General features: G+C 41.6%; 1 protein-coding gene across 9 annotated transcripts in view; it reads right to left on the bottom strand.

Moving 5' to 3' along the window:
- The window catches only part of ZNF521 (zinc finger protein 521), a 234,612-nt gene that overhangs the window by 125,567 nt on the left and 90,179 nt on the right, over positions 1–18,866 (bottom strand). For 8 of the 9 annotated variants that reach the window (XM_059836074.1, XM_059836075.1, XM_059836076.1 and 5 more), the window contains one exon: positions 11,091–14,443. In XM_059836074.1, coding sequence (XP_059692057.1) covers positions 11,091–14,443 — 3,353 coding nt within the window. Of the gene's footprint in view, positions 1–4,869; positions 5,717–6,832; positions 7,053–11,090; positions 14,444–18,866 lie in introns of those variants that run through there. The other variant, XR_009485020.1, reaches the window with a different exon arrangement.

Raw genomic sequence — 18,866 nt, 5'->3', positions numbered from 1 at the left:
ACAAAACATTTTCTCAACACTATTGGTTTCCTTGATTACATACACCATTTCTAGATCTCCTGTACCTGCCTTTTAACTGAGTATTTGTTTTCTATATGAGAAGTAACCAAACATATGCCTTATAGCTTCTAATGCGCCATGTCTACATTTCCTGTTTTGCGTACAGGCTTGCAGGCATCCCTAGGTTATTCTATACTCCCTTCAGACCTCTCTTGCATGCACTATCAAAAATGACTTTGATGTGTACCTGTTAACCTAACAATAACCTCCTGCTTACACCTAGGTACACTGTTTACCCTTGTCACACCAGTAAAGGGGACTTCCAAGGCTTTTTCCACTCAGTTTCAGCACAGACCAAGGGCATGGATCAATGACACAGCTGAGCCAACTGGCTGCTGCCAAAAGAGAGCGATGCCACAACTTCCACATCCTCTAATTCCACTCCCCCAGACCAAGCATTCAGTCACAAGTTTCCCCCACATTAAATCCAGGGTGGAGCTAATTCAACCTGTTAAAACAACAGAAAGGTAACCCGACAAGAAAAAGTGACTAGCTTCCAAAAAATCATATGCAAAACCAAGTTAAAACTTGCACACTAACTACAGCAACTTGCCAGTGCTAACTCCTAATGCTGCCAGCTGATTTTTTACATCATTATTTTATTAAGCATTTGCAGTGTGCTTGGCCCTGCATGAGGCACAAGAGCAACCACAGTCCCAACTTACTTGTCCATGCAGCCATTTTTCATCATAGCTCGGATTATTTTTGACAGTACCTTAATTGAAGATTTCTTTTCTATCTTCCTGGATGCTTATTTTGTCAACCTTAAGCTCTAAAAATCTAAGCATATGTTAGCCAGTTTCACTGCATAGTTAGCTATTTATCTTGCTTATGGGGCACTGTCATCTTGCTTTTTTTTTTAAACTGACTAATTGCTAACTCTTCTTATTGCTCACACAACACCCTTTAATTAGTATTTCCCGATTGCTTTTAAAAAAATGTTCATAATGATCTTATGAGGATTTTTCCGTTCTTCTGCTCTTGTTTAGCAGGGTCTTAAGTTTAACGGGGTCTGAGTGCACATGCCTACAGACAGAATACAATCAATCCCATAAGGTAAGCAAAATGAAAAATGGAGAAAACCATTATTTTTTCTAATTTCTTTCATTATGGTTACTTATTGCTTTAACACACAAAATGCATTGAGGCAGAAATACAATAGCAGTCCTTTGTTCCCTACTCTGCCTGAAGTCTTGGTCTACTGTTCTGTCTTTCACCTTTACATTCTGGATTCTGCATTTAATCATGTCTGCCTTCAATGTTTCTTAGTTACAAACCTTTCCTTCCCCTGGCTGATGAAGTGCACTAGCTTGCAATGTCTCACATCCCCACACAGAAAGAATCACATCTTGCCCCATTTAAAACCTGCATCTCTTCCCTTCGAGCTCTCTAATACTTTAAATCTCTCTTGGTCTTTGAAACTCAGTACTGAAGTGAAGTACCTGTTAGAAAAGTGACTCTAAAACCTGGCAGCACATGGCTGTATATTTATTTTCTCTCAATTACTTCCTATCAGGTTTACATAGTTCATGAGTACAAACAGCCTTAAGTACTGTGAATTTGATTTGGGATCTGAAAAACGAATACGCTTCTTTCTGTCTTTCTATCCTAAGGCCTGATCCTGGGTGAAGCTCAGCCTCTCAGCACTGCAAGTGTATGTGGTGAGCAGTGCTCAGGAATCTGGGGCTGGCTGTATCAGCAACTGAACTTTCTGTCAGCATCCCCACCTCTTTCTGCCTCCTTACATTGCACTTAAAATCAAAGAAGGCTGCCAACCTCAGACCCTCTGAAGCCAGAGAGCTGCTAACCCATCAACACGCATCCTAACATTCAGCATCTCAGTATCAGAGCAGCTGTGTGGCTATGGATATTAAGGAGAAACTACAATCAAGACTGCGCCGATAACTTTGCAGATGACATGGCATCAAAGCACAGGCAGTAGAGCATGACTTGGCAGGTCTGAGATGCAAAAAGCTGATATTCTGAGTAAGATGATAGACTTTTTTCTTTTTAAAGTTGCTTTTTCCCCTTTGTTTTAAAAAAGGCATACTGAGACAGACTGTCATTCAATAAAGCCACTGCTTTCTTCACCAACAATCAGCAACAGATGTAGCCCAATAAAATTAATAGTTTGCAAGTACACACAAGAGAATACTCTTTTGTCTCTTTTCTCCATCACAAATTTTGTAAAAGCTCTCTGGATTTTAACAGAAAGGCAAAATCGCGTGCTTTTTATATACCTTATTTTGTTTGACTTTTAAACACTAAAACCACTTTTCTCCCACACTATGGAAAATTAGTGCTGATTAATTTAACTTTCCAAAGTGTGACTCAGGACCCTCCCCCTGCCCTTAATTGTCCACTTTCAACTCAACTTTTATTCTTGCAGAATTCTGGGCTATTACTTACCAAGATAATTTAATCCTACAGAATAGAACTTGTGCTCAAAAATATGCAACATTAATATTAATGTACAAACAGAAATATATTACTCATACATAATATATAAGAAATTAATTTTCATTGAAGTATCAGGAGAAGGATTAAACCCCTTAGATCCTTCTCATGCAATTAGCTCTGCACTTGGGGAAGTCAATGGGACTTCACAAATGAAGGCTTCACATGATAACACTGGCAAGACCGGGGTTTTACAAAGGCTTGCCTACACTACAAAATATGCCACGAACAGAGATCTACAATGATACTGCTGTAATTATAGTACTACCCTGTACGTATACTCGTAGGCCACATCAATGTTAAGAAATATACTGGTAGCATTTGAGCTGGCACACAGCTGCTGACATTGCAATAATGCTTGACTGTGTGCCCAGCTGGAAAAACCTCCACTGGGGCAGCACAGCTGCCCAGAGAAGTGGTGTACCAGCAAAACAAGCACTCCGCTGAGCCAGTCTTCAACGCTATCCGCAATGATTTGTGTCTCGCCATTTTTTCCTGTGAAGACATACTTGCTTTCCTCTAAGGGAATTAAGGGAACTTCCCAGAATTCCCTCTGTCCCATTTAATAATCTTTTACTTTCACATTACTTCTTAAAATTCTAGCACTTCCTCTTAGGTACGTCCTGTAATAAGTTCACTTCTTTTTGCATGGGGCTTCAGTCTACCATTTCCCTATCAGAAAAAAGAGATTGCAGAATTTGTTTCAGAAGCAGAATGTCGTACTTCTAGGTTTGCAGGACTTCAACCGCCATCACATGGACTACCAGCTGTGAAGTAAGGAACATAAGAAAACTGAGGAGCTATGGTTAAGACAGATAGTTCAGGAAAATCATCAGATGATGCAGACATTCCCTAACTAGACCTACGAAAGAAGCACCAAGCAGCAGAACAGGATCAATTGCAAGTTGGCCACTGTCAGCAATGTTTGCAAGGTTTTTGTATGCAGGCAGCTGTGTTCCTAGAGTTTGGCACTGAACCTACTCCAGCCATCAGAGCAGAAACCAAAGAAAAGACTGTTGAAGCAGTGGGAAAACAAGTATGAAAGGAAATCTGGAAGCTTGAAGTCTCAGATCATTCTTTGTTGGTGAACCACCCTGTTTCCCACTGGAAAATCTAGAGAGCAAGAGGTGGCCTTCCAGATACGAAAAGCCATTAGGTGTGCCTTTTGCACAGAATGTTGAATCTGGATAACATGTAAAAAACAGAGGCAGTGCATCCCACACAGGATACCAAAACTGTGGAAGCATGATCGAAGGGGACAAATACTTCCTCCTCTCCTATCTCCCGCTTTGAGTACACAAGCAGCAAGCAACTTTCAAATGGCCATATTTGTAAGTGGCTGTATTTTTAAGTCACTCTTCAGAGGCATTTCACAGGCATTAGGAATGATCAGTGAATGCATGTGAGGCTTTCATCTTGAAGAATTCAGGCTTCTAATAAAAACTGCAGGCAGGGGCTTTTTTCCCAGATTTGCACATTATCACTGGTAGGACTGTACAGAGATGCTCAGTATCAGGAGAGTCCCCACCCTTTTATTCCCTGACTTACGAAGCCATATACTAGCAACAAAGGTTTAACCACCAAGGAAGAACAGGATAACATCAACATAAATCTGGTAGGTAGGCCCAAAGGATGGTGGAAACCACAGAATCACTGAATAGTTGAGGTTGATCTCTGGGGGTCCTCTGGTCCAGCCACCCTGCTCAAGCAGGGCCACCTAGAGCCGGACCATGTCCAGATCGCTTGTGACTATCTCAAAGGATACACAACCTCTCTGGGTAACCTGTGCCAGTGCTCAGTCACCCTCGCAGTAAAAGCGTTTCCTGATGTTCAGAGGGAAACTCCTGTGTGTTGGTTTGTGCCCAATGCCTCTTGTCCTGAAATGTCCCATGCCAAGGACACGTTAGCAGGAGACACATTTCTGCTGTCATATTCAGCAGAATACGCTGTATAAAATACTACAGGTCATATTTTATACAATAATCTGTAATACAATGCAGGAAATTGAATAAATGAAAGATGGGTTTGGCAGGAGAAAAAAGTACCTGAGGGTTTTGAACAATCAGGCATAAGATCAATTACCAGCCATCACAGAGCTATGGGAGGTTGAAGAAGAGGACTCTTTAACAAGATGCTACATATCAGGTGATTCATTTATGTTCATTTTGTACAACTTTGTGAAACAAGCAGTACTGGGGCTACATATCCATTTTAAAATAATGGTTAGCCCATTTTATTTCCCTGATGACAGAGTAACACATTCGTGTGTTATGTTTGTTGTATGAGACAAGTAATACACACATTACATATTACAACTTTATTGAGCAGTGATAAAAAACATTTCTCAAAACATTTACAGTCACTTAAGAAGTTGGTCTGCGAGCACCACAAAGAACAGATCATGGTTTCTTATAGCTTCATTTCTTGTGACTGATTGACTTTTGCATAAAAAACAGGTATGAACTTCAGTTAAAGCCAACTTCCTGGTTTGGATCTCCAAAAGGCCTCTTTACTGTCCGGATTCTACCAGCTGCTGGGTCACCTCTCTTCCCAAACATTGTAAAACTTTATAGGCTTTGAGATTCCTATTCATCTACGAAGTTTTTCTTGAAACTGGCCAAGAGTAGTCCAAAAGTAAGAGCGGGAAGAGAGAGAACTCTCTAGAGATTTGCAAACTAGCAGACAAAAAGAGACATGCCATGATTTCCCATGTCTTGTTCCTAAAGATAATCAGGCTAGAAAAAAAGGGGAAATTTCTTGTTTCTACCCAGTTCTGAGGTCAGAATACAAATACTCATCACTACTCTGATTTTCCACTGGGGCTGTGCGGAAGGGAAATTGTGGCATGTTACCCTGGCCACTTGGCCAGCAGACAGATGTACAGGCAAAGCCCCATGAGGATGGTGGGCTGCACAGCTGAACTGTTGGAGTATACATCTCAGGATGTTTTATCTCATTAAGCTTTGTTGAATCTACATTTGCCCTCTCTAGAGATGCTTAAGGTCTTCATCCATTTTCCTGTGTCCCTCTCCAGTTCTGCCTTTCTTCAAGCAGGCATTCCACCCCACTGCATTGTTTCATAGAAACCTTGGTTTGGTGCTCTTGAAAACTTTGAAGAGCACGTTATCCTTTCTTCCTCTCATGCAAAGTTTTCAACAGGTGTGAAGAAGTCCCACTCCAAATTCCCCGTCTGAAGCCTCTGACAAATAACAAGACAGACAAACAGTATTAGATTTTAATGATCAGTGGACAGAAAACTAAGAAAACTCACTGCAATTATCCCTCTTGCTTCTGTTCAGCAGCTCCCAGCCAACACATGGGTTTCCTCTCACAGACTGACTTCATGGTGCATGTGAGAAGGTGGGAAGCTTGCTGCTTAACTTTGGTAGCATTTACAGCAATAGAATAATAAATAACACCATTCTTGTTAAACCCAGAAATGACTCTGTCTGATACCTCACTACTGAAAGTGTGAAGACAAAAAGAAGAGAAATGCTTAAGCCTGTATCTTGTCAGCCAGTCCATGGCAGTGGTACTACCAGAAATTAGAGCACAGCGTAATGTGAAGGTGGCCTACAGTGACAAGAAAAATAGGGTATCCCTTCCTAAAAACATATATGGGCACATCTTAAACAATACCTTCCTGAAAACAGTGTCAAAATGATGCAAAAACGATATTTTTAGTGAGCTCATTCTGAAACTCCAGAAGCAGAAAATATGTTTGCCACAGATTAGTTCCACAAACGATTTCAAAGCCAAATCTTTGTACCAGCAACAAACCTGCTTTACCTTTTTCTGTCCCCAAATCCAAAATCCAGCATGAACATCACTTGTTCTGGGTCTGGATTCACTGACAAGAAACCCAAGGTACTACTTCTTATGTTTACATTACAAGTGTATGGTGGTTATTCATAAAAATCCTGTAGTCAGAATGATCACCTTGGATTGCTGATGAGGAGGATTATTTTAATTTCTTCTATGTATTTCAATTAAATGCATGACTATTGATATCAGTGCATTTTTTTCAGTTAAAAGCATAGTGATTTATGTTGCTAAAATGCTATTGCCTGCCCTGCCAAAAGCATGCATCTGGGAACATTCCTGGGTTGCTCACAGTCTTTTCTCTCTTCTTTCCGCCTCTGACTGCCAGTGCATGCTGTTGAAACAAACCAGCTACTTCAAAAGGCAGTTCCTGTTTTCTGTCTCTGTGAGTCTGGCAGTGTTTTGAGAAGGGGGGAGGAATAGTAAGAGAAGAAAGGTAGATTCAGTGCCCACGAATAAAGAAAAAAATTTAATGATAAAACAGTACACCTACCTGAGCTCCATTCTTCCTCCCAGGGTGATACCATTTCTGGATTCATCTGAGGTCAGACAAGTTGAGTTTCAAGAAGCCACCAGCTCTCTGCAGCATCTGAATTTTGTGACCCCGTCTCCACAAGCTCATTGTCAGCCTGCACTTTCACAACTCCTTCCAGAATGGTGCTGTGATGTGCTCAGTGTCCTCTGCTGTGACTTGCCCATCCTGGCATACAGCTCTGCACAACCACAACGGGACAGAAGAGTAGTCCCAGATTCACACTTATTCTGTTCTTCAGCTGGTGTGCCAGTTGCTAGTTCTCTCTTTTGTCCCGCACTTTTGATACTCTCTGCTATATTGAGTTTCTGCAACTCTTTTGCAACACCTAAATAAGCATCTTTATTTCTGCAGTAATTTGGCAGTGTACTTGCACTGTTCCTTCTCTTCTCAGGACCAGAAAACCCAGAATGTTCTTGTATTATTAATGAAGGACTGTCTGCATTGCCACAGTATTCACATGAGCTTCACATTCATGGAACAAAGTGATATATAACTTAAGCTACTTACAGAAGCAATAATGCTTGCTGAGCATCCACTCTGGAAGTTACCAACAGGACCCCAAACTGAGCACAGTTGCACATAGGGATACACTAGCATAAGAAAGATTTTACCAGTAAACTGTTGGTGTAAGCTGGAGTCTGTTCCCTCCTCCCTGGCCAGCTAAGCAATTAACAGTAAAATTATTGTACAGTTACGCTGGTATGATTCTGCATGTACAGAAGTCGTGAGGCCCTCAGGAAGTGAGGGCACACCTTCTGCTGAGTCAGGATTTCTCTCATTAGGTGCATGACAGCACATTAAGGAGGAGCAAGAGAAGCAAGGCCGCACAGGTTTTGTTGAACACTGCATTTCATCTTGCAAGTGCTCTACGAAAAATGTATCGCAATTAAGCATGGCAACACACTTTTCAGGAAGTATGAGTCTTATTTTCTCAATAAGGAAAATGAAGCAGAGATGTACAAGTGGAATTGTCCAAGTCAACAAAGTCAACAAAATGAGCGACAGAAAAAGGACTTATGTCTAGTTCCCAATTCACGTCAGACCTTGTTCTCCACTTTTAAGCATTAGCTATCACCCAGATTATTATCCTAGCCTAACAGTGTGCTTGCAATAATTCAAGATCTTTACCTGAATTCATCATCTCATTAAGCTCAAAGAGTAAGTTACAGACTTACCAATTTTAGAGCTCTTTCAATAGCTAGCTATCCACAATCTGCCTCTTTAGGTCTGTTTGACACCTTACGGGTACTAGATTCAGCAGTATGATGGGCTTAATGAGTTCTGACCTGTTCCTTGAGTTGTAACTGATGATGAGCAATGCCCATCATTTTCCATCCCAACTGAAAAGTAACTTTCAGTGAAGATGATTCAGGTCAACATCTTTCACTCAGCAAGCTGGATGAGCTCAGCAGGTGATAGCTCAGCTGATGACATTATACCATGTTAAGGTAACTGCACCCTATCACGTTATTGAAGACAGGCCAAAAAGGGAAGTTTTCTAGTTCAACCATGAGAATACTTGGCAAAGAAGTGACATTTTTTTAATGTTATCTTTTATCTTAAAAAGATATTTTCTAGCACTCTTACCATAGTAATCTATTACTGAGTAACAAAGGGTATTCAGCAGTATTAATGGTCTGACAACTAGTCTCCATACTTTTCCTGCCTTGGGAATGAAATGTTCTTTATATAAAGGTTGACATCTCAAACCACGTAACTCTCAATAATGCAAATGAAACCTTCACTCCTTAATATTATGATGATCTTTTTAAAAAAAAAATTACCAAAATAGCACGTTTAAGTAGCCGTCTTCAACATCCTATTCAAGAAATATCCTTCCAGTGGAGTAGCAAAGACACTGGCTAATAACAAATTTGAGAAATCCAATTTAGTTTTACTGTTTGTGTTACATGCTTATGTTTTCATTTCCCTCAGCCTGGACATCCAATCTATAGTGTTAAAGATCTGTGTATTACCACTTTCAATTTTGATTCTCATTGCTATAATGCTTGCATCACTACAATTTGAAACCAGTAATATCTGTTAGAAAAATAAATTATCTTTCAGGATTTTACAAACATGCATTTATGGTTTCCAGAAGTACTAATGCTCTATCAGGAACTTGATAGCTTTGTGCTTCCCATGAGAAAAGAATCTGAAAGTCTAGGTTACTTATGTGGAGACTAGAACCATAGACACTGAAAAATCAGTTTACAAGCTCTGTATGGGGGTCGGGAGGAAATGGTGATTTGAAAGCAAGCAAATGCTATTCACAAATCTTGCTGTAGTTTAAAAGGCTTTTTCATCTTACATAGATTTCTAAGAGAAAAATCGAAAGGAGTAAGAAAAGGAACATGATGCCAATCAGAAGAAGACATAAGAACTCTTGATTATACCTGATCCAAGTACAAGAAGATTCACTGATGACACTCAAGGTAACTGACCTTATATCACCACAAAGGACCCTCAAATCTCTTTTTGTCTAGTTTACAAGCAAGAGAAAGACAAGCTGGTAACACCTTATCATGGTAACTGTCTTAACATGCATGATTCTGATTATGCTTGAGGTAGCAGGAATTGGCTTCCAACGTGACTGGGAAGAGAGATTTCAAGTAATCACTTGGAGAAAGATGACCAAAACAGAAACCAGGATGACTCTGAATCTATCAAAAACATGCAGCTGGTAATCCTGAGGTTCCCACTCAGCAGCAGTACTACAGGACCATCAATGGCCTGAACCACACCTAATGGGAGCTATTCCTTTTCCCTCTCCTTTGAAAAGAAGGTTTTCCTTAGACCTGTGGTTCTCAACCTAACAACCTACTCCTTCCATAAACTCCACACCACATTCCACTCCCCAGGTGTCCCCCACCACAGCCCATTTTGCAAACTGGAGATGCAGAAGTTATGAAAGCACAGGGCCCTTCCCTGGCAGGTGCATCCCGTCTGGTACTTCACCTCATCTCCCAGCTCTGCTTTCCTCTTGGTAGCACTCCAGGCCCCGTGCTGCTTCAGTGGACCCCTCCCAGCCTATTTTCAGCTACGTTCTCAGTAGCTCCACAAATACTTACCTCTTGGACCACATATCCTTATGTATCTCCCCTCCTCCCTCTCTGCCTCCCTCCTGCCCTTCAGTTTGCGCAACACTGTTGGATGACAGGCTGAGAGATTTCTTACCCAACAGATGGGCTCACAAACAGGGAGCGAGGAAGGTGATGGGAGAGCAGCAGCTTCCTAGCCACAGGGTATCCGTACACATTCACAGCAATGGGTTGCACCATGCTTGTGCCATTACAGGGTAAAAGCTTTCTTGAAACAAAAGCGATTATTTCTTATCATTTGTTTGTGCTGTGGTTTTACACTTCCTGAACTATAAAGGGTCATTATGCAATATACCATGCCTAAAATATTAAGTCCAAGTCATTCTATTGATAATAGTTCTGAAGAGAAAACAGATTCCCTTCCCTCAGTACACGACCCCCCTACCTTCCCATATACAGGTGGTGACTGAGAAAGCAGATGAGATCTTTCAAGAGTTTGACTCTTTGTTTTTTTTCTGAAACATATATTTACTTTCTAAGTTATGCTGCATGAATGGGATTTCAATCATTAGGCAGTAGGTGTTTCAGTGACATCAAAATGTTGTTTATCAGGAAAGAAAAACACAACAAGGTATGGCATCCAAAGGACTGATTTCCCAATTTACCTTAGGCTAGCGTTGCACTTCTACTTAATCAAAATATTTTGTAAGAGGGGAAAATGAATGTCTACAACACAATTTACAAAAAACACCCTCAATTTGTTGCTCACAAATATTTTTTAAAAATCCACCCCTTATGCCAGCATTTTGGCTCACTGTATTCTACTCCTCTGTCATTAACGCTCTCTGCCGTAAGCACAACTCCTAGCTGGGGATTCCAACGTGTAAGGGAGCTAGGATAAGATTCCAGATCTCAGTTGTGCTGGCATGAAGATAGGTTTCCTCAGTGATACAGAAGACAATATCCTAGGGAGACTGGAAATAGTCCTATCCCGCACAATTCAATCCAAGACATAAGGCATATCAAGAAGCAAGTAATTACTAGCTAATGGCTATGGATGGAAATGTAACATGGTTCAGCCTAAGCATTTCATGACAAGTGACAAGACGGCTTGAAAAAAGGGATTTTTTTTCCAAAAGGATGGAAGGTGTCAAGAGCAAAGAAAAAAGGGTTACCTCTTCAGTTTGGGAGGGGCTGATTCTGGGCATTGGAGATACTTGAGGTGTTTTCAGCTGTGTACTGTTGCTGTCTGGAACAAGCTCTCTGTGGATTGACTGAATATGGTTTTGGAGTTCACTTTCTGATTCAAATTTAACATTGCAACTAGAACATCGAGTCTTCAGTCCCCCTGCCTTGCTTTTGTTCTCAATGGAACTCAAGTTCTCATTTTGGCCCATGCCTTGTCTGTTACTGCTTGAAGGGATGTTGACACTTGGACTACCACTTTTACTGAGATTAACACAGCTAGCACACAGACCGTATGGCAGACCATTGATGTCAAGTTTCACTAAATCCTGTTTTGAGCGGAATTCCTTCAGGCAAGAAGCACACTTGTACAGTTTCTGGAGATGCTGTGCGCGACCCGTGGACTGCACGGCAGAACCGTTTCCAGTTTTCTGCATGTGGAACGTGCCATGGATTTTCAGTTCCAGCGTGGAGGTCACTGTCTGCATGCACACCACACAGCGGAACCCCGTCAAGGAGTTCCTCAAGTCAGGGTGCATTTGGCAATGCTCTAAAAATTCCTCCTCACTCTGGAGGGGCATCTTGCAAATCCTGCAGTTTCCAGTGTCCAGGCTCTTACTATGTGTGACCTTATGTTCAGTAAGAGTCAGAAGAGATGGAAACCGCTCGCCACAGATTGGGCACATATAATGTTTCACTGGTCCCAAGTGTGTCTGCATGTGTTCTCGGAGCCCGTTTTCAGAGAAGAATGTTCGAGAACATACATTACACTTGTAATTCCCTTTAATGAGTTCAGCCTTTTTCTTCACTATGGCACTTTCTCCAGGTCGAATGTTGTGGTCTCGAAGCTGGTGATTTTGCAGGAGAGTCTCCATGGTATAAGCTGCTCCACATATGTCACAGCCATACATAGGCTCAGATGTGTCCACATCTTCTTCGCTGCCATCGTGGCTGTTATGGGACTCCTGGCTATTTGTCAACAAGGTCTGGAGTTCCACTTCCTCTTTCTGAACCTGCTCAGATGCCCCATTCGTTCCACAGTTTGGAGTTTTCGTTTCAAAAACACAATGCTTTTCCCTTAAGTGCTTTTCCAGCAAGATGATAGCATGGAAAGCTTTGCTGCAGAACTTGCAGTTGTACTTCTTGCTGTGCGTAGTAATGTGACACTGCAGCTCCACCTCCGTACCAAAGGACTCACCACAGAAGATGCACTTGTGTACTTTGCCTTGGTTCTCCAGGTGGTTGTGTTTAACATGAAGCTGCAGGTCAGTCTCATTGCGGAAATCCCAGTTGCAAGACGTACATCTGTATACCTTCTTTTCATTGCTGTGCTTCACAGCTAAGTGTAGCTGAATGGAGACTTTGGAGTCAAAAACCTCTTGGCACAAGGTGCAGCGGAAGAACACAAATGTATGCATGTCCAGTAGGTGTTTCTGCAAGTCATCCACAGAAGTGAACTGCTTGTCACAGCTTTCACAGATGTAGTAGGTTGAGGTGATCATGAAATGAATGGTAACATGCTTCAGCAGAGACTCCTGATTTGGAAATTCCTTGTTGCACTGAGGGCAGGTCAGTTTTGGCAGGACAGTGTCAAGGTGTGTTTTTAAATGAGTCTGAAAACCGTCCAAGGAAGTATACTTAGCACCACATTGATTACAAATATATTCACCTGCAGGACGAGGAGGAGCACCTCCAACTGCCTGCATCATCTTTAAGGAGGTCTGCTCAATGGTTACAGGAGATAAGGGACTCATGGCTCTGGATTTTTTTCCATTGTGGATGTAATTCAGTGCCAAAGGAATGTTCTTATGGTTCTCCTTGATATGCTTGTTCAGTTTAAGAACACTATTAAATATTGGAGAATTTGTACAGTAAGAACAAGAATACACTTCCACCACTGGATCTTTTGGGGTTCCAAGCACAGGGGAACCAAAACGGGAACTGCTAAGATCACAATGGACTTGTCTAATATGCTCTTCCAGAGAAGAATCTGTAAGAAATCCCATGTAGCAATGGGGACAAAAGAATGCATTACTGTCCTTAGCAGCAGGGTTGGCAAATCCATGAGAACATCGGATGTGTTCCTGAAGGGTGTTGAGGTCATTGAAAACTTCAGAGCAGAAGTTGCACTGGTACACCATGGCAGGCATGGTAGAAACAATCAGTGCTGGGTCTGGAGCTTCATGGACTTGCTTAAGATGTTCGTTCAGATTGTAGAGAGATGGCAATACCTCCAAACAATACTGACAGATATGGGCTTGTTCAGGTTTATCTAAATGCATAGTTTTCAGGTGTATCTGCAAAACTGCAAGGCTGGAAAATAACTGTTTGTTGCAATAAATGCAGCTATAGGTAACTTTTGCCTGTTTACTTGAAGGGCCACTGATATCTGGCACTTGCTGAGCTGCCCGCTTCCTTCCACGACCTTTTGGTATAGGGGGAGCCGCTTCCACCATTGTTGAACTATCCACCGAGAGATTCGAATCTGGAGTGGTGCTAGAGACTGAGGTGTAGCCCACAGTTACCAAAGATGGGCTGTTGCTGTGGTTACATGACTCTGGCTGCTGGTGACTGTCCATGTGGCTGTACAGCTCCTCCACAGTATGAAAGTTCTCAGAGCAAATGCTGCATGAATTCTTCTTCTCACCATTATGAGCCTGCTCCATGTGATTCACCAGAGACGTTTCCTCTACAAAGAGTTCATGACAGTAAACACACTGAAGAGCAGATCGGTCTTCATTAGGGGAACACTCGGGGTGACATTCTGCAATATGCTTCTGAAGATCTTCAGGAAAATCAAAGCCTTCTTCGCACTGACTGCATTTCTGAGTGTCTTTCATTTTCCAGTCCTCCATCCGGGAAGCGGACTGAGAGCCATCTTTGTTCCTCTCGTGAACCTGCATGTGACCATGCAGCGAACTAGATGACAGGAATCCACGTCTACAAATGGCACACTTATATGGCTTGTTGGATGTATGAGTCTTTAAGTGAATTTTAAGATGATCACTCCTTGAGAATGCTGCATCACACTCACTGCAGTGATACTTCTTGTCTCCTGTATGAAGCTTTATGTGGCGGTCCCTGCTCCGTTTGTGTTTGAAGAGACGACTGCAATATGTGCATTTGAAAGGGAGCTTGTCGCTGTGACTTTGCTCGTGGTGCTTTAAGTAGCTGAGGCGGCTGAACGATTTGTCACAAAACTGGCATGGATAGGGCAACCCTGGGCCTCCTTCCTCTTCACCAAAATCACAACCTTCTCCATGGCTTGGGGAAGTCTGGTCCTTGCTAGACGGCGACGATGCTGGCCATGAGCAAGTGGGGTCATCCTCAACATCCACTCCATCTGAAATGAGAAAGAACCATGCCCACAAGCTTAATCCCTACAGTTCAAAGGAGATAGCAAATGCACACGAACATTGCAGATCTGCTACTCCTAAATAGCTAAAACATATTAAACTCAGACTAGGATATTTCTTACACCTGTATGCAACAGCTTCAAGACCACATTTATTTTTATCAGACTGTAAAACATTAAAAGTTATTAAATAGTTCTGTGCCTATATTACCTTTTTATTGCTTTTTTATCATTCTTTCTCAGTTGCAGGATATCTATTATACATTGACAACTTTATTAAAATGCAGATTTTAATATATTTAATGTTTCTTTTGTATCCATTGTAAAATGATTTGCATATTATGTGAGCATCTGAAGGGTCAAAGGAAAGGAGGAAATATTACAGGAATGATTTAAAATTAATACAGTCAACCCACATGCCTAATATTTAATAAAAAGATTCCCCTGCTTTGACACAGGTTTGGGTTTTTTTCCCCTTAAAGTTGATTCTGAACACAGAAATCTTTTAAAGGCTATTACTGAGAGAGGCTTGGGTGTTACTCTAAACAATAACAGGAAAAATTACAGGGGAGGAACAGGACAACAGTATAAACAGTGATGTTCTGTCTAATAAAGTGCAACCAGATTTCTCCAATAACGATACAATTCAGTTACTGAAAGCTGGCAGCTGGATCATCAAATGTTCAAAACAAACTAACAAACCAACAGCCAGGATTAAGGAAAATGAGAAAGTTTCAAAAGGGTCAGATGTGAACAGCATTTTTTTTCCTTTTTAAGTTCAAGAGGTTGCCCACCATTTCTTCCTTTTTGCAAAGGCCTCAGCCAGCTGAACTTCCTTAGCCCAGCAGAACCTGTACTCTGAGGTGATCACAGACAAAGTGACTTGTAGAAAACTGGAAACAGGAAAAATGATAAACAATTATGGTAAAAGCTGAAAGATTTACGACTAACAAGGAAGAGACAAAACAGGAATGCTAGCAAGATAATAAACTGAATTAGTTATCCATGATATTACCTCACCTCTGGACAGGGCAAGCAGTAACTATTTTTTTCAACAGATGTGCTCTACAATTTTTGCACCTTTTGTTTTATATGTAGACTACAACACTACAATGATCACACGTATCTCAACCTAAAACTTCTCTAAAAATGTTAAAAGAATGTTTGAAAGACCACTCCACATCAAATAATCCTTTTATTACTTTCCAGGGGTGATGCTTGGGTTTTTTTTCCTTTTAAAAGTAAAACTGATTACAGTAATAGTACAGAAAAAAACAAGATAAACATCTTGAAAAATATCTTTCTCAAGGTATTTTTGCAAAGCAAGATGTTTCTTAACATCTTCAGCCTTCTATCAAGAAATTTACTACACTAACATAAAAGTTACAGCTGGCCTATATTATGTAAACAAACTCCAAGTCTGCTTTCTTTAAGGTAACAAGATTTTACTAGATTATCAAACTCCTGCTTATCCACAGGAAACAGATGAGGATTCATTCCTTTCCTGCATCTAGAAACTGATGACAACACCATCTCACTATCAATGCCAGATGGCAACCATCTAACTCTGAGAAAACAACCAAACACCATTGCTGGATGCCTGCCCATTGACACAATGCTTTTCAGGATAAGTTGGAAACTGCACGGGGTTTTATTCTCTTGTTTATGTCTTGAAGAGGAGAGTTTCACAAATTATACACACCTCCCCCCCCCCCCCCCCCAATATATATCTGTATTTACCTACGTACGAATCTGCACTAATGGTATGTATTTAAATAACAAAACCAAACCCTAGCCCAAGTACCATATATTTGACCTGAAAACAAAGGTGTTTGTTTTCTGAAGATAAAAATGGAAAAATAAAGATCCTCCCTTCCAGCAAAAGTACTATCATCTGCTAAAACGCTTCCCAATGAACTGAAGCAAAGCTACTCATTGTCATACATACTAAATAATTCCAGCCAGGTGAGTTTTTAAGTTGGTACATTAATGACTGCAATATTCACAGGAGACTTTTCATGTAAATCTGTGTACTGCCCTTTCAAATTGCTGGGTTTGACTCTACAACTGGAAATGATCAAAACAGTGGAACAACTATTCAGAGAAAAAGATGTTAATTTTTGCTACATTTTAAAATTATATTTTAAATGAACATTTTCAGCCAGGTGTTTTAAGTGGAAAAACCTTTTGTCCTTTAAAAATCAAATATATTTCTGACATATGACCACTGCTGGCAAATAAACAGGAATTTATGTCACGCAACCGAGTGAAGAAAAATAGTCTGTGACTGCCTAGGCAACATATTTTGTAATCAAATTTACTATTAAAATGTATATCCTATGCAGAAATGATATATTATTGTATAAATGTTTAGAGGAATATACAGTAAGTGTTATAAATAGTGTACCATCACTGACAACAGTAGTAAATCACTTCCTTTTTGTGGCCACTGCCTGCCTGGTTTTACCTACTATACAACTGTTCCCCCTGGCTCGTGGATCTCAGCAGGCTGTCGGGCTGGTAGCAGGGTCGGGATCAAGCGGTGAGAGTGACCACGGTATAAGCAACAGCAGTCCCTTTCCCCCATCCAGTTCTCCTTGTTTGCTTGGGGGTCTCTCCTCAGCTTTTATACAAGATAAGGAAAGCGGAGGGGGAATAGTGTAACTAAGCACAGAGCCGGTTCTTACTTTCCAACTGGCAAATATAAATGTTTGTGTGTGTCGCTTGGCTGTTGGGTTTTTTAATCTGAGCCCATAATAATTCTACAGAGTAATTCTCTGTGCAAAAAGGAGAAAAGCAAACCACTTACAAGTCTGATTTGCGTCCTTTTAACTTGAAATGTGAAAATCTCTCAATCTCTCAGAGCTACAGAAGAACTAGCAAAGCAGGGGGAATTCCGCACTGCACACGGCAGAGGACAACAGGATTTTCCTGAGTACGAGCCTAACAATGCAGCCAACACGTTTCCCCGGCGCGGCGGGACAGGGAGAGCCGGCGTGGAAGGGGCACCGGTGGCTGGCCACCGCACTCCGGAAGGAGGGCCCCTGGGCTGCGCTCACACAAAGGGTTCCCAAAGCTGGGCCTGTTGGCCGCCAGCGACCCGCAGAATGGCTTTTGAGACCTTCCTTCTGTGACAAGGGAAACGTTCCGCTGCAGTGACTTTTGCTGTGCAGACTCCAACCTGAACACTGGGAACGTTGTGTGCAATGGACTAACGCCCGGTGAGCTTATGGGCTGTCTAGGAATGGATCTGGGGACCACGATCAAGAAGGAAACCCGGACTAAGGGTAACTACTGCTACAGCAGGACAGGAGGGATGGCACTGCCTGTCCTGCCGTCTCCCCACCCTTCCTCACAAAGATGCTGCCCCATAAAATTAACGTGCAAACATTAAGAGCACCTCCTTCAAAATGGCAGTGATCTGTGGCTTGCTACCCCACGCTGAGGCTACTCCATGTGCACAGGTGCTAGGCAAGCAGACCTGGGCACTCAAAGCTGTGACGGAGGAGCTAAACGGAAGGCCCCCGCAGCTAACCAGCAGGCTTGGGATGTGGACTCCGCTCCCGCTTTCCCAGAGGCACTTACCACAGAGCCGGCTCTGTGTTGGGGGTCAAGTTTGACCTGCTGTCGGAGTACAGGGCTTCAAACGCCTTTTTGCCGATCACTCTCATAGAAAATACAAAGAGTTTGCTGCTACTCTGCATACAGCCACATGTACATAAATCTGCAGACACCTACACACCGAGCTATGTCAACATTACAAATACTGATTTTTAATGGTATAACAAGCTGTTTTAAAATACTGTGGACCAAATTCAGATGCACGCACACACACAAGTCCCCAGGAGTGGTACACATCTATCTGAGGCAGAATAGGGCTCAAGGTATTCGACAGTGTGTTTATGGAGTTTTAAAATACATTTTCTGTATCAACTCTTTTTTTTTTCCTTCGGCACTCACTAAGTGCTACTTACTGTAAATGCCTTTTTTGTGTTATGGCAAGTATTCTGAGTTTCAATGTGATGCACTTAACATGTCCATGTAAATTTTTAATTTTTGGAACCAGTCACTTCACACTCGCTGACTCTAAGAAAGCTCTAGCACTCACAACCAAAAAACTTTGCTGGAAATCAGCTACAAGGCCTAAAAGTCTATTTAAAGATGCAAATGTGTGTGAATAGTTAGTGCAGATGTTTTTCTACACCAACTGTACTTGCTGAGTTTCACCATTTCCATAAAGCACATTAAAACAAGTGTGTGAACACTCTGAGATGAAAGTACCAAGCACTCCTGAGACTTCCAGTGGAAAGTAGAGCTGCCTGACTTTTCTCCAAGCAGACAGGAATGCCCATGATTCAGCAGCCTGAGTAAATAAAAGAGGTCCTTATTTCCTAATTTTGCTGGCTGGCCA

Source organism: Gavia stellata, chromosome 3, assembly GCF_030936135.1.
Source record: "Gavia stellata isolate bGavSte3 chromosome 3, bGavSte3.hap2, whole genome shotgun sequence".
Taxonomy (NCBI): Eukaryota; Metazoa; Chordata; class Aves; order Gaviiformes; family Gaviidae; genus Gavia; species Gavia stellata.
Note: the sequence above shows the minus strand (reverse complement) of the source record. Positions and strands in the feature narration are given on the sequence as shown.